The 23,621-nt window shown below is 42.1% G+C and overlaps 1 protein-coding gene and 1 pseudogene across 3 annotated transcripts in view; one reads left to right on the forward strand and one right to left on the reverse strand.

The window, feature by feature from the left end:
- The first annotated feature begins 1,235 nt into the window (after window positions 1–1,235).
- TNKS2 (tankyrase 2) overlaps window positions 1,236–23,621 on the forward strand; it is a 66,371-nt gene continuing 43,985 nt past the window's right edge. For 2 of the 3 annotated variants that reach the window (XM_075534878.1, XM_075534877.1), the window contains exons 1-6: window positions 1,236–1,712; window positions 15,679–15,903; window positions 19,069–19,164; window positions 21,173–21,209; window positions 21,731–21,806; window positions 22,461–22,555. In XM_075534878.1, coding sequence (XP_075390993.1) covers window positions 1,514–1,712; window positions 15,679–15,903; window positions 19,069–19,164; window positions 21,173–21,209; window positions 21,731–21,806; window positions 22,461–22,555 — 728 coding nt within the window. In that variant the 5' untranslated portion in view covers window positions 1,236–1,513. The remainder of the gene's footprint in view (window positions 1,713–15,678; window positions 15,904–19,068; window positions 19,165–21,172; window positions 21,210–21,730; window positions 21,807–22,460; window positions 22,556–23,621) is intronic. The other variant, XM_075534876.1, reaches the window with a different exon arrangement.
- Window positions 7,257–7,882, reverse strand: LOC142428884 (large ribosomal subunit protein eL19-like; annotated as a pseudogene).

Here is a 23,621-nt window from a genome sequence, read left to right on the forward strand (position 1 = left end):
AAATGTAAAAAAAAAATGGACAAAATGGAACACTATGTTGTTTAGGGGCATATATGAGGAAAGAACAATAAATACCAATTAATAATGAATATAAAAATAAGGGTAACATTTGGCAAATGTTTGAGATGGGCAAGGGCAATGACAGAAATGATTTAAGTGGGTATGTAGGTGTTCATTTTATTAATATATAGAATAAATATGCTAATTATGCTTAGAATGGCATTTTACATATGTACATACACTTGTAGAAATATATGTATAGAAATGTATACATATGGGAATACACATTTATTTCCAAAAGTTCGTTCCAAAATTGTATTTTTTTAATTCACTTTTCACGGCTTTGAAAGCTTCCCTGTATAGTTAACAGTCAGTCACACTTCCAGATACTGGATTTCCTGGAAAAACGGGTTAAGAATACAAGCCAAAGGTCAACAAGCACCACTTTCTGAGTGTACCTTTCGCTCAAACTGTGCTCCTCCAGGCACAGGAAGTGCTGTGGGGGAATGATCCCTACAAGTGCTGTGCTGTCGCCTGGGGTTCGGTGGTCTTCTCTCGTGGCCAGGAATGCCCCGTTTATTTGCACCTCACCCAAGTCCAGTACAATATTGAATTAGATCTGACTCCTACTCAGTCCTGAGCTAACTGGAAATGGCAACTGATCAGCGCCACCCCTCTTAATTATATTAGAAGAACTTTCTCATTGCGTGTTTAAAATCCTTTAAATTACCTCGGGGAAACTCATCTCAACTTTCAGGTGGAAGGGCCGTCCTTTCCTTTCCCAGGGGCGCGAACCAACACCTCAGCCGTTGCAGGGAACGGGAAGAGGCTCCGTACAGAAAAAGGAAAACACATCCCCGAGGGAAACGATATTGCAGAAGCGGGGGGAAATTGGGAAATTTACACAGTAAGGATTGCAAAAGCATATACACGATCCCCGGGTTGGGATGGAACTTTCCAGGACTCTTTTTCAGCATAGGAAACAGGAAATCCTGTTCAGAAAGCTCACGCGTTGACAAGAGGTTAGTCCGGCTGCTCGGCGCCAGCGGACCCACCACAAAGATGGCGGCGGGACGGAAGCCCCTCTCTCGCCGTCTGCGGCGCCCGCCTAACACTTCCCACAAGCCCCTTCGCGCGGCCCCGCCCTCGAAGCCGGCCCGGCCGCGCGACCGCCACTGCGCAGGCGCGCGGCGCGTCACGTGCGCTCCTGGGACTCCGCGGAACCTGCGGGAGGAGCCTGCTCGCTTCCGCCGCCGCCGCCGCCGCCTTGCTCCGGCGTTCGGAAGGCCGGTTCGCGTCGTCTCCGAGGCTGCGGGGCGGCCCTGGGGCTCGGGGCCGAGCCGGGATCGCGCGGCGGCAGGACCATGGGACTGCGAGGGGCTCGGTGACCGCCGGGGGCGCCGCGGCCCGGGCCCTGAGCGCGTCTCCCGCCGGGGGCCTCGCCCTCCTGCTCGCAGGGCCGGGGCTCCTGCTGCCCTTGCTGGCGCTGTTGCTGGCGGCGGCGGCCAGGATCATGTCGGGCCGCCGCTGCGCCGGCGGGGGCGCGGCCTGCGCGGGCGCGGGGGGCGACGCCGTGGAGCCCGCTGCCCGCGAGCTGTTCGAGGCGTGCCGCAACGGGGACGTGGAGCGCGTCAAGAGGCTGGTGACTCCGGAGAAGGTGAACAGCCGCGACACGGCGGGCAGGAAGTCCACGCCGCTGCACTTCGCCGCAGGTAACCCGCGCCAGTGCCACCTGGCTTTGCCTCACACCCACCTGCGCCTCCGACCCCGGCTCCGAGGCCCGTAGGCCCGGAAACCGAGCACCGGGCGCCGCTTCCCCCAGCCTTGCCCCCCAGGGCGCTGGGCTTACTGAGTGGGCATTGAAGAGAGGAATAACGATCGGGTCAGCGTGCTACTCTGGCTGGAAGTTTTTCTTCGTTTTTGTTTAGCTTTGTTTGGTTTCACAGTATGTAACAATACCTGTGCCAACTTCCGGTCTTGCTAGCCCAAGAGGAGGGAATGCAGGAAGCCTGTTTTGAAAAACAAGGTTATCTCCGAAACCTTTACTGAAGGCTCCGTTATCTTAGTTGCAAATTCTCCTATCAGCCCTTAGATTAAGGCTTATCTTGTTGCAAATTGTTACTGAGTGGACTCTGACTCCTGGCGACCCCGTGTTTGCAAACTAGAGTCCTTACTAGAGTAGAGTGCCTGGTTTTACCATTCCGACCACCTCTGAGTGGTTTCAAACCTCCAACCTCTTGGCTACTGATCAAACACTTAGCCATTTGTGCTACCCAGGGACCAAGGCCTTAAGGAAGTAATGCAAGAAAATAGTAGGACCCTCTAATCGGCCACTAACACATTATTGTTAATTGATTTGTCCCAGTCACCATTAAGGCTCTGGAGAATGTTGTAGTGGAAATAGGTTAGTTTGGGGGGAACTGATAGCTGACTAGTGAGTTAGTGGTAAGGTTTTTTTTTTGGCCGCACACAAGTTAGTTGGGCTGTACAGTAGTAGAATGAGAGGAAAGAATTGTGTGGGTTCCCTATCGAGGTCTGAAAGAATTTAAAAGAATTAGAAACAGGACACGGATTTCGTTTATCCACATCAGTTAAGATTTTTACTGTGAGAAAATTTGTGACTATAATTTCAAGTGATCTATGCATGATTGAAAGTACTAGATTCATAGATTTTTTTATAATCCTGGTGTTGTGTTTTGTGTATTACATGGTGAGTTTAAATATGTATATATACACACACCTTTTACAGCAGAGGTATATATTTTGAAGCACTCCTGATCTTTTAGGGCAGGGTTAATGAGCAGAGAAAAGTTTCCTTGTTCATAGGGGATGCTTGCACACTTTCTACCAGTTTAGGGAGGCCTTGTGTGGCACATAACATGGTTAAGCGCCAAACTACCGGTCCAGGAGCTGTGAACCCAGAGGGTCCTGTAAAGACAGGATAGATGATCTGCTTCCAAAGATTCAAAGTTTACAAAGACCTTGTAAATCCTATGGAGTAGCTCTATTCTGCTCAAGCAGGGTCGCCAGGACTCCGACATTGACTAAAAGGCAACAACCAAGGGGTCTGGGTCTATTTTAAAACAGTATATACTACCAAGAGGTATGCTTCTTGATCAATTGCCCCTTGAGAACCTCTTTGAGAGAAGGAGGTTTGGGGAACCATGGTGATGGACTAGAAAAAGGTGATGGACTTTAGAAATGAACTAAAGCCAGATCTCATTTATTTAGCCTTTTTTTCCCTTGAGATTTTGGTGGTCATTGCTGCCTTTTCGTCAGCTAATTTGGACTGCTTTGTTTGAACACATAGTTACCATTCAAACTGATTTGGCAAAATGTCACAGCCAACTGATATATAATCCAAAGGGTAGTATTAATGTTGGTCCTGTTCGCTAGATCTGTGGATAAAAATAACCAGGGAAGATCTTAGTTGCTACCTTCAAGAATTTGGTGTCTTAATGAGTTCATGTCTGAAAATAGCATTATTTAGAGGTTTAAGGTTATGGGATTACTTACCTCTGGTGAACTGGCTCCCACATCCACTCCTACCTACCCGTGCCCTATCCCACATTTCAAGGCTTGCTTTTTTTTTTTTCCTCTTTTTTTACATTTTATTAGGAACTCATACAACTCTTATCAACATCCATACATTCCCTGCCCCAATCATTCTCAAGGCATTTGCTCTCCACTTAAGCCCCTTGCATCAGGTCCTCTTTTTTTTCTTTCTTTTTTTTCAAGGCTTGCTTTACATAGATTTCATGTTTGTTCAGATTCATGTGGAAACTCTAATATTTTAAGACCCAGTCAACCCCGCAATTTAGTCAGATTATCACGTACAGATCATAAAATTGAACATTAAAAAGGCAGTGATGAAACATTATGGACTGTATTCAGATAAAAGTTCTGCATTTAAACATCGGTGTATTCAAAACGAATAGTTTTGAAAACTGTTCTAAATGATTGAGAGAACTTATTTTCTTAATTGTTAAATCAGAGCCTCTAGCTATAGTTTTTCCCGGTTTTGCAGAGAAGACATTTTGTAATTTCTTCTGTGAAGAGTGAATTGTCCATGTTAGTGTGCAGGAGCCCAGTTCAAGCCCACCAGCCATTGTTTGGGACAAAGATGAGGCTGTCACTTCCGTAAAGATTTACAGTCTCAGAAAGCCAGTAAAGGTCTGCTTAGCTGGAATCACCTCACTGGCCATGGTAATGTGTATGTAAGCAGACTATCGGAATTTAAACAGAGGTGGTGCTGTGTAACTGACTACGCTGTTTTTTGGATTTGTACATTATGGTGTATGCTTCAGGTGGGTTGGGATGGGGAAGATCATTTCCTTTTAAATTTTACCCCAGTTAAAATTTGAAGGCTTTATTCTTGGGGAGTTCGTTATTTTTTTCTTTTGATTCCAAGAGAATATTAGATATAAAAGATCTGTGCTGGCCTTAGAAAATAAATCCTAACAGAACAGACTAGAAGGGGGGCGGAGTGAGGAGCTGATGCCAGGGGCTTACGTGGAGAGCAAATGTTTTGAGAATGATGAGGATAATGAATGTACAAATGTGCTTTACACAATTTATGTATGGATGGATTGTGATAAGTTGTATGAGCCCCCAATAAAATGATTTTTTTAAAAACAGACTAGAAAAAGTTTGTCTATCTTTATATAATAATAATTTATTTCCACCAAGAAATTGCCAGCCCCAAATGAGTTGCGTTCTGCTAGTGAAAAAGCTAAATAAAACGGGTTTTTTTTTTTTTTTCTGTTAGGTACTTTTTATTATTGAACTAGATTACGTACACCTATGTAAGTATGGCTTAAGAAGTTAGGTCTTCTGAGAACAATTGCTTCCTTGTTAATAATCTACCACCACCACTCTGCCCTCCTCCAGACCACCACATAGAGGAGAGGAGCAATTTTTTTTTTCGTGGTACATCACAGACTTGTAGGGGCAAGTTGGTGGTAGGAAATCTGTAATGCCAATTTTGCTAAAAGCAGAAGCAGCTGAAATTCTTGACAATGTAATCCCCTAGAAAAATAGCAGCTTTCACCCGAGGAAGCTGCTTGATTTCTGAGCATAAGGGTGGGGGTGGGGGTGTGCCAGAAACTTTGAGAGGAAATCATGTTGGTGTCACTAACGCATGAAATGCCTAACATTCCCTGGAGTTCTGGAACTCTCCCAGAGGGAAAAGTAAAGTTCTATGGCTTGGTAGTCTTAAATTTTCTTTGAGTGTACAGGGAATATGTAAAAACCTCTTACTAGCTTCCAGGAGTCCCAAGTATATTAACCTGTTGGCATTAAGTCAATTCTAACTCATAGCGACCCTTTTGGACAGACTGAAACTAGTGTTTCCAAGGCTGGCATCTTTATGGAAGCAGACTGCCATATCTTCCTCCTTCCAAGCATTTGGTGAGTTTGAACCATGACCTTTTTGGTAGCAGTTGACCCACTCTGTGGTCAGGGCTCCTTTCCAGGTGGATAGGTTGTGAAAAGAGATGATGAGCATGACCCAATGTAGAAACTATGAAATACTATGGAAAAGCTGAGAACTGCTTGCATTGTGGCGTTCTATGTGAAACGAAGGAACACTGTAGGTCTGTGTTTTCCTATACTACTTAGTGAGGATGGCTTAGGACTGGGAGCATTTCATTCTGTTCTATGTTGGATTGGAATCAGCTACGGGCACTTACCCTCAAGTCATGTGTGGGTAATAGCCCTGTTAACATTGGACCAATCAGATGAAACTTGGATTTTATACTCAGTTATCTGAAATGCACAAGGAGAACTTGTATTCCGAGGAATTAGAACATCTGGAATTTATCATATAAAAAATAAGAAAACAGGGGGCTGCTTATTCTTGAGACAGAAGACAGTCTAGACTGTGTCATTATCTTCATGTATGTAGAAGATAGAGTAGATGTGATTTTTGTGGCTTCAGCAGTCTAAATAAAATGAGTAGATGAAAGGTTACAAGAAGCAGAGCTGCCGGAAAACTAGCTAGAAATAACTAAGCAGTGACTTGATTAATTTTTGTGTTTGCCATTCATATCTTTTCCCACGTGGTGTGATTGAAGCCCTCTACTAACCTTTCAATTGCATCCCCTTCTGGCTGTAGTCCAATATCATTATTATAGAAGATGAACAAATTGTATCTACATTCTACACCTAGGACTACAATTACAGATTGTTATTTTGAGGGTTTACTGTGGGAGATAACCTATTTTAAGGGGGTGCGGGGACTGGTCTGTTCAAGGCCACTTCAACAACAGACTCTTTTGTAGCTCATCAAATCTCCTCGTACAAGAAGGGGCTTCCTAAAATTCATAGAAAAATAGAATTAAGAGATAGTGGTATTTGTCCATAAACTTTTTTTACACCGTACCCCTACCCCAAGCCCAAGTACTATCAAGACTTCAGCTATCTCTCTTTCTCTCCACTCTTATTGAACCTAGAGACATGGGGGTGATTTCCATAACATTCGTTTGACGTACTTGTTCTCAGATAGGCAGAATCTCGTCACCCCAGAGTCTATCTGTCCCAAGTAGAAATGGGTAAAACGTCCTCATTCGAAAGAAATTAATGTGGAAAATACCTTTTCTGAATCTTAAAAAACTAAGTTTTGTAGTAAATGAGAAGTTTAAAATGACACTCATATCGAGAAAACAGTTCTCACATCTCTTTTCCTGTCTGTTCCTATAAAGATTTAAAAGTCTCAGAAACCCAAAGGGTTTCCAAAGAGTTGGACTTTTCTGATGGTGGTGAGTTTGGTTGAAGCTCTGAGTCACCATTGTGCTGGCTTCAGATGTTTGCAACACCACAGGAGAAATAGCGACCTTTCTCTAAATAAAAGGGCTGGGATACACCAAGTAACTTTCCAAAGGGGAAGGTACCTTTATTAATTTTTCTTTATTATCGTTTAACTTTCCGTTTTAAGGAGCCTTAAAAGCATGTTCTCTGGGTCACTACTCAATGGTAGAATATCAAAAACCATTGACTGAAGCAAGTGTGGCTCTTTTACTTCAGGAAAGACCACAGGATTAGCAGTGCCTATGCAGGCCTGACTGACTACACATACAAAATCTCCTTCCTTGACATTTTCTACGTGACTTCTGCAATACCCAGATTCCTTTTTTTTCATCTCATGATAATTCCGCAAATATCGATAATTTGCTAAACATAATTTTTTTTCAGGGGCAGGCCAGTAAGGCTTGCTTTTATTGAGTGACTGATCAATAGAAATGCCAAGCCACTATGTACAGAGAAGAGAGGGGGAGTTTATTTCTTGGTCTCTTCCTCCTTGGACAGAGTTTTGATGATTTCTTTCTTGGCCTGGAGTCGCTCCTCACGGCGCTTGCGTGCTTCCTTGGTCTTAGACCTGCGCGCCTCAGCCTGGTCAGCCAGGAGCTTCTTGTGAGCCTTGTCTGCCTTCAGCTTGTGGATGTGTTCCCATGAGAATCCGCTTGTTCTTAAACACGTTCCCCTTCACCTTCAGGTACAGGCTGTGATACATATGGCGGTCAATCTTCTTTGACTCCCGGTATCTCCTGAGCAGCCGGCGCAGGATCCTCATCCTCCTCATCCACGTGACCTTCTCGGGCATGCGGGCATTGGCAGTACCCTTTCGCTTACCTGTGCCCATGTGCCTGCCCTTCCGGCGGGCTAGGGTGTTTTTGCGGCATCGGGCCCGAGAATGGACAGTCACAGGCTTGCGGATGATAAGGCCATCTTTGATCAGTTTCCGGATTTGCTGACGGGAGTTGGCATTGGCAATCTCATTGGTCACGTTGGGGTCCAACCAGACTTTCTTCTTGCCGCAGCGGAGGACGCTGGAGGCGAGCCTCTTCTGAAGCCTGAGCATACTCATGGCTGCGGCCGCAGCGCCGAAAGGCTGCTAAACATAATTTTAACTTTCCAAAACTGTGAACAGAGACAAAAGTTCTGCTTTTAAAACAGTGCTTGCGTTCTAGTGAGGGGAGAGGAGGAGAGACCAAATCAATAGTAGATAGCTAAGATGTGTATTGACAGCGCTACTTGAAGGATGGTCAGGGATAGCCACTGCCACTGTGTTGATCCCAGCTCAGCAAATCCAGGTAAGGTTCCTGAAGCTGTAAATCTTATTTTTAATAGTTTTTTGGGCATATAATTCATGTATCATTGGCATCTAGTTAATTTATCACACAATTCCATAGTTTAGTCGCATCAAGAAAAGTTGTACAATCATCACCGCAACTTAAGAACATTTTCTTCATTCTTTTTTTATTTTTACTAAATATTTTTATTGGGGGCTCTTAACATCTCTTATCACAATCCATACATTCATCTAGTGTGTCAAACACATTTGCACATATTCTTCCAGTATCATTTTCAAAGCATTCTCTTCCCACTTTAGCCCTGATATCAGCTCCCCATTTCTTCCCCCTTCCTCCCCCCACCTGCCCTCCCTCACGAACCCTTGATAAGTTATAGATTAATATTTTCAGATCTTAACATCATTCTCTGTCGCCCCTCACCCACTTTTCCATTGTTCATCCCCCTGAGAGGGGGTTATAAGTTGATCTTTGTGATCCATTCCCCCTTTCTCTCCCCACCCTCCCTTAATCCTCCTGGTATCTCTACTCATTGTTGGCCCTCGGGGGTTTATCTATCTTGGGTTCCCTGTGTTGCGGGCTCTTGTCTATAACAGTGCGCGTGTTCTGGTCTAATCCAATTTTTAAGGTAAAATTGAAGTCATGATAGTGGGGGCGGGGAAGCACCAAAGAACTAGAGGAAAGTTGTATGTTTTTCATCGGTGCTGTACTGCACACTAACTGGCCCGTTTCTTCCCCGTGACCCCTCTGTCTGTGAGGGGATGTCCAATTGTCTGCAGATGGGCATTGTGTCTCCACTCCATGCCCCCTCACCTCCCATTCACCTTGGGTATGATTTTGGGCTGGGTTTGAGATGCCTGGTACCTGTTCCTATAGACACCTCATGATCACACAGACTGGTGTCCTCCTTCCATGTGGGCTTTGTTGCTTCTCAGCTAGATGGCCGCTTAATTTATTTTCAAGCCTTTAAGACCCCAGATGCTATATCTTTTGATAGCCAGGCACCATGAGCTTTCTTCACCTGTTTGCTTATGCACTCGCTTTGTCTTCAGCTATCGAGTCTGGTAGGTGAGCATCACCTTTTGACCCATTTTAAAGTTGTTTCAGGTAAAAAAAGTGAGGGGAAAGACAAGTGGATTAAGTCTCTGTTAAATCTCCTCTAACCACCGACTAGGTATGTGATTAGGCTTGCTGTTATGCAGAATGTACTGGAAAGTATTACAGATGCAGTTAGGTTAAAATTTAATACCTTATCATTTGACCTCCCTTTTTATCAATTTTAATTTTTCTGGTTTTTATTTTATGCTTTCTTTTCAATTGAGGTTATCTGTTTTACTTTGTTGTTAATTTTTTGCTTTTTTTTTTTAATAATGTTTTTCGGTATATGACCTCCAGGACAGGTGAATCTACAGAGGAAGTAATTGAATTAATGGTTCCTTGAAGAACCAAGGGAGGTTGGGGGAAATGAGGAACTAATAATGATGAGTGTAAGAATGGAGACAAAAAGGATGGAAAGGGAGGGGAGGACATCCTGGCCCACCCCAAGGACGATATTCCTGCTTGGAGCAGACAATGCTCAGAGAGAACCATAGGGCCGACCCCAAAATGAGATATTACGTCCCTAACTAAAACCATAGCTCTGTGGGGGACAATGCTGGAGACACAGTGCAGGAATCGTGCACAATCTGACCCCATCATGCTGGGGTGAAACACTAAGGGCATGCAACAGAGCAGCAAGGCGAGCAAAGTGATGAAATCCCCGGGGAATATCAAAAATAGACTTTGGAGACAGAGTGTGGCATATCAGACTCAACTTAAAAGCACTCATAAAGGTCAACAAACAGACCTTGAACTATTTACAGGCTTTTCCTTTTTTCTCTGGCTTTCTTTTTGTTGTTGTTGTTATTGTTTTGTTGGTCTTGACTTCCTTTGTTGTTTCATTAAGCTTTGCAGGGTTTCTTTGTTCATATTAATGTATCTGCATGTCTATCTAGATAAGATTGGCAGGATAAGTAATTCAGAGATGAAAAGAATGGGACCAATGGTTCTGGGGGAATACGGGAGAAGAAGAGGTGGGAGAAAGGGGTGGGAACCAACCCAGGGACAAGGGAACAACAAGTGAACTAAAAGCAATGGAGAAAAGGGTGTAGGATGCCTAAGGGGGCTTAATCAAGGGCAATGTAGCAGTGAGAAATTACTAAGCCAGAATGAAGGACGAACATGATGGTGGGACAAAAGGAAATAAAAGAGAACCAAGCGGCAAAGAATATTTTTTTAAAAACGTTTTATTAAGGGCTCATACAACTCTTATCACAATCCATACATACATCAATTGTGTAAAGCACATCTGTACATTCATTGCCCTCATCATTTTCAAAGCAAAGCCCTTGCATCAGGTCCTCTTTTTTCCCCCCTCTCTTCCCATTCCCCCCTCCCTCATGAGCCCTTGAAAATTTATAAATTATTATTTTGTCATATCTTGCCCTGTCTGACCGCCTCCCTTCACCCCCTTTTCTGTTGTCTGTCCCCCAGGGAGGAGGTCACATGTAGATCCTTGTAATCGGTTCCCTCTTTCCAACCCACTCACCCTCTACCTTCCCAGTATCGCCACTCACACCCCTGGTCCTGAAGGTATCATCTGCCCTGGATTCCATGGAGGCAAAGGACATTTATAGGGGTCTAAATACAGGCATGCACATATGTAAATGTACATATAATGAGAGGGGAATAGAACTATGTATTCATAGCTATATGTTAAGAATTAAAGTTGCAGATGGACATTGGGCCTCTAGCTCAAGTACTCTCAACAAAAGAACACTTTGTTCTAGCAATCCAGCATTCTGTGATGCTCACCTTCTCTCCATGGAGCAACTGGTAGGTTTGAACCACAGACTTTGTGGTTAGCAGTTCTAGCGCTGGCCCGACGGCACCACCAGAGCTCCTTTAGTCAGGAGAGCATGTACCAAATTCTCGAAGCATTTCTGGCTTATTTGGTGAAGTGAATGAGCATAGTATGACGTAAACTTAAGAGAAGCAGGTGAGGGCTAGTTCATGCACACAATTTTGTAGGTCACAATAAGCTGGTTAACTTTTATTCTAAGGGCATCAGTGGGAAGCCTATGAATTACTTTAAATAGGGGTATGATATGATGATGGTTTTTAAAAAGTGGTGGGGGACAGGAGGCGATAAGCAAAGGCCTCTCCGTAGGAGACTTGCAGGAATTCTAGTGAAAGGGAGTGATGGTTGAATAGTAGTAATGGGCATGGAAAGAACATAGGGAACCGAGTTGAAGAGGACTTGAAAATATCCAGGTGAAAATATATCACATAAATAGTCTGAAATTCAATGAAAAACCTAGAGGTCTGTGAGTGGTACAAAGTGCTTCCATTGTCTACTCACCTGAAAATTGGCGGTTCAAACCCACCTAGAGGCATAGGAGGGAAGAACACACAGACCTGGTTGCCTGCTTCTGTAAAGATTACAGCCGAGAAACCCTGTGGGAGCAGTTCTACTCCGTAAGACACGAGTCACAAACGAGTCGACTGAACAGCAACAGTGTGGAGTTTCCAGCTGCCAAGTTAGTCTGAATTTTGACCATTATCTCTCACATCAACTGTGAAAATGACCTTCTAAATTCCAAAGGGCTAATCTACCTCCTGTTTCATTCCATTCAATTCATTTGTCCGCACTTAACCCCAGGATGAATCCTTCTTAAAAAGCAAATACAATGAAGTCACTGCCCAGAACAAATCTTTCCATCGCTACTAATGTTGGTAACACAATTTTTGAAACTTTTAAAAGTGGTACCTCAAGGATGGTTCTATAGCAACAAATTCCTCTTCCATCAAATTCAGCCAACAATAGACCAAAATATTGGGGAGGATTGGGCCACAAAGCAACCTCTCAAAGGCTCAGAGGGTACATGAAGTGTTATTCTCATTGTGCTTACTATTATAAATAATCTAGAGATTTAAAGAATAAGAAATGGTGCATGTAGGCTATATGCAAATGTCAAATTTGTATCAAGGACTTAAACGTCCGTGTTTTTTGTTATATGTGGGGGGGCGGGGGTGTGAGAGTTGTGGTGGGCCTGGGATGGTGATGATCCTAGAACCAGTCCTCCACAGATACTGGTGAGAGACCGGTAGATGAGAGATTCAACCAGAATAGTTTATATGAGTTTATTAATTTAATTTGCAGCTCTGTCAGGACCGTCTATGTACCAGGCACTGGGTATTTAGCAATGAACTAGACATATATATTTTGGATTCACATGTTAATGAAACTTGGTCTATGGTGCAGAGTTCTGGTGCTGCCTTTGCATGACATACAAGATTCTTCCTGACTTTGGCATCTGCCTGTCTTGGCATTCAATGCCCTGGCTGTTAGGAATTATTTGCTCTTTCATGCTTCCAAGCCAGTGAACATTTTGTTTTATCTGCTCAGCTCCTGCCTCCCATCTCTTATCTACTATTCTTCTTAAAATCTCTTATTTTTTGTAACCTCTGAGCTCAGGTATTAACTGTGGTCCTCTGGATAGCTTCCCCATTCTTTGCACTTTTACCTCTATTAGAGCAATTACATTGTTGCAGGCATCAAGTTGGGAGGTGGATAACACTACTTTCTTAATCCACTCCACTCTGATTTTAGAACTACATCCAGGACTTTAAGAATATTCTATCAGAACAAAAAAATCTTACCATAGTGAATGAATGGGGAAGTGCAGAGTAGAGACCCAACGTCCGTTTGTCGGCCACTGGAGATCCCCTTGTAGAGGGGTCTAGGGAAGGAGATGAGTCAGTCAGAGTGCGATGTAGCACCGATGAAGAATACAGCTTTCCTCCAGTTCCTAAATGCTTCTTCACCACCTCCACCACCCCCCGCTATCATGATCCGAATTCTACCTTGCAAGTCTGGATAGAGCAGAGGATGTACACTGGTGCAGATAGGAGCTGGAGGCACAGGTAATCCAGGGCGGAAGATACCTTCAGGACCAGGGGTGTGAGTGGCGATACTGGGAGGGTAGAGGGAGAGTGGAAAGAGGGAACTGATTACAAGAATCTACATGTGACCTCCTCCCTGGGGGACAGACAACAGAAAAGGGGGTGAAGGGAGGCGTTGGACAGGGCAAGATATGACAAATAATAATTTATAAATTATCAAGGGCTCATGAGGGAGGGGGGAAAAGAGGACCTGATGCAAAGGGCTTAAGTGGAGAGCAAATGCTTTGAAAATGATGAGGGCAGTGAATGTACAGATGTGCTTTACACAATTGGTGTATGTATGGATTGTGATAAGAGTTGTATGAGCCCCCAATAAAATGTTTGTTTGTTTTTTTAAGACTTCTGGTGAGGTTTTGATTGAATTACAAGGTCACTTCCCTCCTCCATCACACACACACACACACACACACACACCTCTACCAGCTCTAACAGTAGGGGAGAGGGGTATGACATTGTGGAGACGACTTAGGGAACGATTAGAGTGGTCAGAGATGGAAACTCATTGGTACTAAAGTTTAATCTATAAATCTCTGTAAATGATTTATCAAAACATTTTTGTTTTGTTTGACATGAGAGAGGGCAACTGAAGCGCCCTTGGAAAGAAGTTGCTTGTATTTTGCAAGTGGCAAAGTAGGGGTCAAGGGAAGACACCTTGTTTTACAAAAACCTTTGTCTAAGGTAGCACCTATACCTGTCCTCGCTGCACACAAACAGAAATCGCAAGCATATCTCTTTCTGTGCCTCTCTCACCACCCCAGCCTCCCAATTTAGCAGAAGCATTTTATGGCATAGATATGCAAAAAGATATTTGAAGGTGGAGTTAGTTTTGTGCCAGTTCATAAAGTATTAATTTACACATTTACGTTAGATACTTGGAACATCTGAAAATTTTTACATGTTAAATAATACCTTATATCCTCGAGTATAAGCTGACCTAAATATCAGCCAAGGCACCTAATTTTACCACAAAACTGAATTTAAAATGTGCCGGAAAACACAGCTTATACATGAGTATATATAGGAAGTGGAATTCTGTACCTGTGAGAAATGCTGTTGTAGGGTGGGACGTGATTGAAATTTGAGTTTGCAGTCACTTTCATAACCATTTGGCTTAGAACAGACTGGCTTTCTTGTTAAGATATACTAAGGGGTTCCCTTATGTTCCCCTCCCCCACACACACTGGGCAGAGCTTTCGTAGTGTGCATTTTTTCCCATTAGGCGAGCATCGAGCAACTCATTCTGAGTTATAGCACCCAAGTGGCATCGCCTGGGCAGGTTCTTTCTGGTCACAGTGAATTTTTTCCTAAAAGCAGTTGCATTCTAACCTTGTTTTTTGGATTGGCCAATTTAAGAGAATGGCTTGCATCTGTTAAGCTTTGTTTCCTGCTGAGGAAAAATACTCCAGAAACCGTTGTGATGTTGAACACAGCTTATAAGGACAGTGCTGTGGGGAAAAACTCAAGTGTACAAGTGGTTTTCTCATTTCAAAAAAGGTGACATGTCAATTCATGGCAAACCTCATTCTGGACATCTGTCAACTTTCCGAACAAACAAACATGCAGACAGCATTTGTGCACTTGTGCTCAAAGACCGATGGCAGACCATTGAAGAGATGAGGATGTTGTCTGGACTACCCTGGAGCCCAGTTCAGTGAACTTTAATGGAGGATTTGGGGTTGAGACGGGTCACTGCAAGCTTGGTGCATCTGGTTCTGACAGACCAGGGAAAAGAGCTTCAACTCGAAACATGTTGTGCTTTGAAAGAAACCTCTCAAATGACCCAGGGTTTTTTCCAAGGTCATTACTGGTGACGAGACATGGTGCTGTTCTTATGACCATCAATTAAGCCAGTGGAAGATGCCATTGTCACCTTGCCCCCAAAAGAAGCTCATCAAGTGTAATCACAGATCAAGATGATGCTCATTTGGGGTTTTTATTTTTTGTTTGTTTTTTTTAATGTAAGGAGAATAGTGTATTTGGAGTTCATTTCACCAGGTCAGACTGTTAATCAAGCTTTCTATTTGGAGGTTCTGAAAATATTGGCTAACAGTGTGCAGCAATAAAGGCCTGATTTGTGGCAGGTACTGGTTTTGCCACCATGACAATGCACCTGCTCGCGCAGCCATCTCGGTGTGCCAGTTTGGGCAAAATACAGCATGTCTCTCTTGCCCCACACACCTTACTCACTTGACTTCAAAGAGGGACAAGAAAGGACAGTGATTTGATGACATAGAAGACGTGAAGAAAAAGGGAGGTGCAGTCAGCCATCCAAACAGATGAGTTGGAAAACTGTTTCCAAGAATGGAATTGCAGATGTGACAAATGTACTAGTGTAATGGAGAGTACTTTGAAGGTGATAAAGTTGTTTTGTAAAAACAATTAAAATATATAACCTTGGGGGGGTGAGATTCCAAGGGGGTGGGGTTTGGTACCCCCGCATATATCAGATCACCTTTTCATCAGTAAATTACTGAATTGTTAAATCTGTTATTTCCTTATTTAAAAACAGTATTACTTATGCTTACTGATTCTGATTTAATGTATTTCCTTTGTAAACTGAAATGTGGATAATTTGTTTTTCTTACAGGTTTTGGGCGGAAAGATGTAGTTGAATATTTGCTTCAGAATGGTGCTAATGTCCAAGCACGTGATGATGGGGGACTTATTCCTCTTCATAATGCATGCTCGTTCGGTCATGCTGAAGTTGTCAATTTGCTTTTACGACATGGTGCAGACCCAAATGCTCGTGATAATTGGAATTACACGCCTCTCCACGAAGCTGCAATTAAGGGCAAGATCGATGTTTGCATTGGTAAGTAAGACTTTAATTTCTAGTTTTCTTGTCATTGTAATTCTGGATCAAGTGGTTACTGTGCTCAAATTCTACCAGATTAGATTTAAATATTTACCAACGCTTCATGGTTTATTTATTCTTTTTTTGTATCCAGAATGGGTTTATTAGAATGGCTTCCCACTCATCTCGACTCAGGGTCTTTTAGTGCTGTTTCCGTCTGAAGGAGCATCCTTCTGTGAGCCTTGCTTTTCCTCCTGTGGGCTGACAGAGGACAGTAGAGCAGCCAACACAACAAAACTGCTGTTTGTGCCTGGCTGAAGACCGTGGTGATTTTATAGCAGCCCGGCATTTGACATTCATGAAGTAGGAATTGGGGCTCTGCACCAGGCGCTTCTTCTTGTGTTTTCTCTTCTCTTCGGGAGAGGGGTGAAGGAGATCCTTTGCGAGAGGCATGATCGCCGAGCAGTCGTCAGCGCCGGAAAAGTGGTTTATTTATTCTTAACTACTTTTTATTGGGTGTCTTATGTGTATGGCACCATCCTAAGTTGTTTTGGAGAATAAAGTACAAAGTTCCCCTTCCCTAGAAACTTGTAAAGCACAATAAAAACAGAAAGGCATAGTTGAAAGGAGTAGGGAGTGATGTGGGAATAATGGGAACAGTGACTTGGTGGAGTTAAGTCGCCACCTCCAAGAGCCTTTCTGGGGAATGTCGTGGCAGAGAGGTTGCAAAAGTGGTCCTTTAAAAAAACTCACCCCCATTGAGTCATGAAGGGGTTTCTTTATAAAAACTTGGAATTCCATTTCTTAAGTAGTCAGTGTGGAGTAATTGGAGACTAGCAGTGTGGTGATTGCAGTGTCTTTCAGAAAGTCTTTAGTAGAGGGGGGAGTAGGAGAGCTATGCATCAGGGAGACTAGTTGGGAAAACTAGAGTGACCCAGGTGAGAAACGATGAGGACATGAACTAGGATTAGTATAGACTAGGTAAGCATTTGAAGGAAAAACATTATCATAGCATTTTCACTATGCCTGAATATTATAAGTAAGAAGGCTGGCTGTTTCAGAATGTTAAGCAATCTAGAATTTTCTTTTCTGGTTTTACCCAAATCTGGGATATTTTGTCTTATTGCTACCTTTATCTCTTATTATTCCATAATGCAAATATTTTAAATCCCTGACAGAGAAATCCAGCTGTTTGCATAAGCAGTGGTCCAGGAACTGTGCTTTGTTAGATGCCTTTGAGTAAATTCCAACTGATAGGAACACATGGAACAGGCAATAATTTTTATAAAGAACAAATCACTGGGTTTGCCTCTGGATCCACTGGGTAGAGTCAAACTTCCAAACTATGGGTTGGCATCCCTTCAGAGGCTCCATACTAGATTTAAATTACACACATGTTCATACCCCCTAAAATCCCAAATCACTATTCATATTAACTTCATTAGTTTAATTTAAGTGATTTCTAAATATACCGACCATATTATTTCATTATCTGCCCAATTCTCCTTTTCTTTTTATTAAGTTCAAATAATAATAAATTTCTGCTCAATTTGAACTTTGTATCACTTATGTTATTCACTTTATTCAGCTTGTGGTGATGTGATGACTGCTGGTCTAAAAATTTTTTTATTGAAAGCACAATGACTAGAGCTATCCCTGCTTTTGTGGATTTTTGTTTGGGGGTTGTTTGTTTTTTTAAGAAATTAAAAACAAATATTTTTTTACCCTGTAATCCCTAGTATTCAGCTAGCTATATAGCTTTAGAACGGTCATTTCCCATACATGGGGCCTCCATTCAATTACTCCCTCAACGGAAGAACATTTTGTTCTACTAACCCGGCACTCTGTGGTGCTCACCTTCCCTGACAATCGCTGAAGACAAAATGGGTGCATAAGCAAATGTGGTGAAGAAAGCTGATGGTGTCTGGCTATCAAAAGATATAGCGGCTGGGGTCTTAAAAGACTTGAAGATAAACAAGCAGCCATCTAGCTGAGAAGCAACAAAGCCCACATGGAAAAAGCACACTAGCCTATATGACATGAGGTGTCAGTGGGATCAGGTATCAGGCATCAAAGACCCAAAACAAACAAAAAAATCATATCAATGTAAAATGAGAGGGAAGGCAGACTAGAGACCCAAAGCCCACCTATAGTCAATTAGACATCCCCTTTCCAAAGGGTCACAAGAAAGAGGAGCGAGTCAGGGTGCAGTAGAGCACAGATGAGACATACAGCTCTCCTAGTTCTTTAATGCTTCCTCCCCCACTACCATGACTCTAGTCCCACCTTACTAATCCAGCTAGACCCAAGCATGTACACTGGTACGGAGAAGAGCTCACAGCACAGGGAATCCAGGACAGAGAAACCCCTCAGGACCAATAATGAAGGTAGCAATACCAGGAGGGGAAGAGGAAGGTGGGGGGGAAGTGGAGGGAATTGATCTACATAAAATTCACCTCCCACGGGGATGGACAATAGAAAAGTGGGTAAAGAAAGACATCAGTCATTTTAAGACATAAAAAAATAATTTATAAATTATCAAGGGTTCATGAGAGAGGGAAGGAGGGAAAAATGAGCTGATACCAAGGGCTCAAATAGAAAGAAAATGTTTTGAAAATGATGGCAACATATGTGCAAATGTGCTTGACACAATGGGTATATGTATGGATTGTAATAAGAGCTGTAAAAGCCCCCAGTAGTAAGATTTTTTTTAAAAAACCCTGTCATTTCATTGTTAAGATAGAACAGTGTTCTTTTGGAAATTTGCTAGAATGAGAAAATGTACTTAATGCAAACTTACACATTTTTTTGTTCTTACTCGCCTGTCACCAGCTTTATAGACAGCAAATAAAAACCTGACATTCGACTTAAGAGAAAACGTAATGTTCTGTGTAGGAGGCCTGGTAGTGCTTGACTGCTAGCCAAATTTAGCAGCCGCTCTGTACGAGAAGTACATGGTAGTCGGCCTCGGGCACGATTGCCACCTCAGTTCTTTAAGGTCAGAATCCACTCAGCGGCAATTGACTTTATTCCGTGCATACAATTAGAGCGATGTCTTTCAAATATAGCACTGTATTATCAGTTATGAAATGTCTCTAAGTAAGTTTGAGACGTCTTCTGAACCAACATATCCAGGAAATTGTCATACTCGCTGTTTTGAAAGGTAGCATTGCTGTTTTGCAGTACTCTTACAGCATGGAGCGGAGCCAACCATTCGAAATACAGATGGAAGGACAGCCTTGGATTTAGCGGATTCGTCTGCCAAAGCAGTGTTGATGGGTAAGTCTGTGTACTTACTGTGGTTATTCCAGGAAGAATATAAAGAACAAGCTGCTAGGTAGACAGTCTGCCTCCTGCGCTTAATGACCTCAACTAAAGTTTTTTCTTTTTTGTTTTTCTTTCAACTAAAATTTTTTAATAGTGTCAGTTCAGTTGCTTTTTCTACATCTGAACGGTTGACATTCAATTCTTGTCTAAGAAACAATGCTGTTTTCACTGTTTCTATTGGTTTTTCATTTTGTTGCTACTGCCTTAGGAGCAGAGTGATGTAGATAATTATGTTACTATCATATTTCAAAAAAATTTTATGCACTTGAAATTTTCAGATAATTTATGCTTACTGTTCTTTTATAAATATGTTTTTATCATGTTTGACGGGATGCTTTCAAAAAACACTAGCCTTTTTTTTTTTTAAGAGGTTGGAGTGTGCCAATTGTACTTGGCTATAACATTGTCATGTCCTGATAACCTGAGTTGTGCCCTTTTCTAGTTTCTCTCCTCTCAGTGCGCTTTCTTAAGTAACTGCGAGTTGTGCTGGCTCCTGTGTCCTATGTCGTGAACCTCACAATCGTGTCTAATCTAAAAGGCCTGAGAGATCCTCTTAGGAGCTTTTGTGCTTTATGATGTTTCTCCAGAAAATTTAAACTAGTCTCGTAAAAGACTCCAAGAAATGTGAGCTACCATATGGTGTCCATTTCTTTCTTCACTATTCCATGGTTTTATCTTTTTTAACAAATCTTAGGACTCAAAGGAAGTCTTTCCCTGACAGTTTGTATGCAGTTCTCCTTGTAGGCAGCTGTTTGGATTTGGTTTCAGCAAAGCAACATTCTCCATTAAGTTAAAGCATGTCAACTTAAAATTCAGTTGATTTTCCCCTTCATTTATAAAAGCTGTAAGCTAGGTGGCAGGAGGGGGCAGTGTGGATTAAACCTGATAAAAAGTACTGAGGAGACTTCATGGCCGAAGCCCTAGGGATAAATCACTAAGGAGTCTAGCTAGCCAAGATTAGTGAGATCTTGGACAAGAAGCGTTGAGAGTGACAAGATACCTTCTTGTGATGCTCTAAAGAGCCCAAGGGTTTCGTAGCTGAGTGGGGACTCCTCTCCCATCCTCTGCAAAGGAAACCATTGCTGTTGTCATACCCACCTCCAGTGTACTCCGGGGTCTTTGGGGGAGTGCTCGCCTTCTATTTCATCGTCTTTGGAATTTTGGCTTTTGCCTGAGTTCTCCCTGGCTTTCTTTCCCGGGGTAGCTCCTTTTTGGCTTTTCTTTCTTTTTTTTTAATTCGTTTTATTAGGGACTCATACAAATTCCTGGGCTAGTTCCATGGCAGCAGTTGTCAGCTTTCCTGAGTGGCTTCCTGGCCCCTTCCCTCAGTCAACCTTGCCTTTGGTTCCTTCCTTGGCAGAACAGCCTTTATCCATGTACTTTTTAAACATCAATAAGTCAATGACCTTGAGAAAAATACTGCAAAGAATTTAATCCTTTTTAAAAATTTTAATCTTTAAGAAATATATATTTGTGTATATTTTAAGTAGCATTGTAAGAAAACAAAATTCATTTTTAAAAATGTGGTCACAGCAGTGTAAATGATTGTGTTCACTTGGTGGTACTTGAGGTTTTGTCTTTTCTGTTATGCTTATTGAGCTGTTTTGCTCTTTTTGTTCCAGTAATATCAATCACTTTAGGAATTTTGAGGAAGAAAAAAATAAAAGGAAAAGCTAGCCAAAATCTCAATTTTCTTCTGGGCTTTTCTATGCATACTATTTTTTGTATAGTTGTATGGTCATCCTCCATTATGTAACCCTGAGTCATCATTTTTCTTTTATAAAAGTAAAAATATTGTAAGTATTTTAAGCTATATGATACTCTTAACTTACGATTTTCCATTTATTGGCACTTACTTCCAAATTTGTCTACCTTAAGTATAGCTCACTAAATATCTTAGTGTATAAAATTAAGATAACTTTCATACTTTTTTTGCTCTTCTCCACCCCCCATTTCACAGGTGAATATAAAAAAGATGAACTCTTGGAAAGTGCCAGGTGTGTACTCATAAATATGTACTGTGTATGGCTGCTTCACTACCTAAGTTCTTTCTTCACAGTAAACTTTTTTTTTAATTGCTATTTCTTTTTGTTTTTTACCTCATATGTCTCCAGCTAAGATCTGATTAAAAATGCCAATTGCTTGTGGCCCTTAGCCTGAATGGTGACTGAGTTCTCCCCCATCTCAATTTCCAGCCAAAACATAAGTGGGAACTAGAACAGTGGGCAGGTAGCACTCTTCACAACAATCAGCCACTTGATAGCCAAAGGGCAGCTTTGCCCACAGAGTTCACAGGGGCTGCGTTAGGAAAGGAGAAGTGGAAAGGGAAAGCAATCACAGTGGGCAAGTGGGATTCAGTGGTGTGACATTGTAGAGATTGCAATCAATGGCATGAAACAAAATGTGTGAATTGTTGAATGGAAACTTGACTTACTCTGTGAACTTTTGACCAGTGCATAAAAATAAGAGTTGTTTGTTTTAAAGAAACCAATTGAGAATACTTTTTTGTGTGTCCTAGGAGTGGCAACGAAGAAAAAATGATGGCTTTACTTACACCATTAAATGTCAACTGCCATGCAGGTGACGGCAGAAAGGTACGTCCTCTCATCAGTGCGTTCCAATTCATCATCTAGTACCAGAAGATGCCTTACCGTATATAAAAGCATAGTTGAAGAGGATGCTAATGTTTTCCTCTTACGCCAGCAGTTCTCAACCTGTGGGTCACGACCCCATTGTGGTCAAATGACCCTTTCACAGGTGTCGCCCGATTCATAGCAGCAACAAAATGACAGTGATGAAGTAGCAGTGAACATAATGTTGTGGTTGGGGGGGAGGGCCACCCCAACATGAGGAACTGTTGAAGGGTTGCCGCCTTAGGAAGGTTGAGAACCACTGTTGTAAGCAGTAATTCAGACGTCTTAAAGCTTCAGTAAAACTTTTTATCACCTTGAGTTACTGTGTGTGATGTACAAAATGAATTAATAAACTTGTACACTATGCCTTTAATAATGTGGGTTTATATATAAAATTGATACTCCTAATTGCTGTTGGGAATATACACAGCACAACATAAAGCCAGTTTGTTTCTGCCTGTACAGTTCAGTGACAGGAATTGGATTCTTTAGGTTGTACAGAAAACTGTTTAATTTCCAATAAGTTTATTTTCCTGAATTTTATATCTAGAGTTTTACTGTTTTTACACATTTTTAAAAGCACTACAATTTAATTTAACCCATTTAACATTTCAGTCAACTCCACTGCATTTGGCAGCAGGATACAACAGAGTAAAGATTGTACAGCTGTTACTGCAGCACGGAGCTGATGTTCATGCTAAAGATAAAGGGTAAGCATTTGAACAAAAGGAAGACTTCCAAGATGATATTTCCCTATAAATATCTTTGTGACATCAGAAAAATAATTAACTAAATGGCATAAACTTAACATTTATTGAGTATTTAATGTGTACATTCCCCTGGGGGTTCAGGGAATTATAAAACCTTAAACCCACCTATTAAAGAGCTTACTTATCCTCCAATTTAGGAGGCTTGAAAAGATGGCTGATGGTGTAAGGAAAGATCTCTGCAAAGTCCCAGATGATGAGGAATGGTACTACAGGAGTTCCCAGGAGGGCATTGGCAGTGGTGGCTGGGAAAGCCTTCAGGAGATTTTAAAACTTGATATTAAAGACAGACCTCAATTGAAAAAAGCCATGGGTTTGGGGAGCATCATTTCTGAGAAATGGAGGGCTAAAGCACATGTACAGCAAGTTTAGGAGACTGGCTAGAGCAGTGACATGAAACAAAATGTGTATGACACATTTCATGTCATTGATGCTGGCATGGGTGGTTCACATAGGGGGAAAATGAAGGGTGGGACTGGGCTTTTAGGTGAGAAACTGCCTACAAAATTTCAGCTGTGTTATGTGAATCAGGATCGTCTGAAAGATCTTAAGCCCTAGGAATGATGGCCATTTGGCCCTCCGTAGCTGTGAATTTTCCATTCTTGGATTTAACTGCATTGAAAATAGTTGGTGGATGAGAGGAACAAGCAATTAAGTAGTCAGAACAATCCCTCAAAGGCTAAGAGGGAACATAAAGTGCTATTAGTACTTAAACACTGTCTTCCAAACATTGTCTTAGGTATCAGTCTATAGAGATGATCTAAAGTATATAGGAGAATGTTCCTAAGGGAGTTTTGTGCATCTGTGAATTGGGATGTTCAAATCATGGATTCTGGAACCACTTCCTCCTCCGAGGAGTGATCGTGATATGCTAAAAAGGAGTTTTAAGAGAAACATTATCACAGCAATGGGTAAACTGGAGAGGGAGGCCAAAAAGAGCAATTAGGAGAGCAAGTATTCTAGAAATAGAGTTGTAATGAGGTTTTATGGTGATGGCAGAAGAGGTGCC

Source organism: Tenrec ecaudatus, chromosome 16 (assembly GCF_050624435.1).
Source record: "Tenrec ecaudatus isolate mTenEca1 chromosome 16, mTenEca1.hap1, whole genome shotgun sequence".
In the NCBI taxonomy this organism is placed as follows: domain Eukaryota; kingdom Metazoa; phylum Chordata; class Mammalia; order Afrosoricida; family Tenrecidae; genus Tenrec; species Tenrec ecaudatus.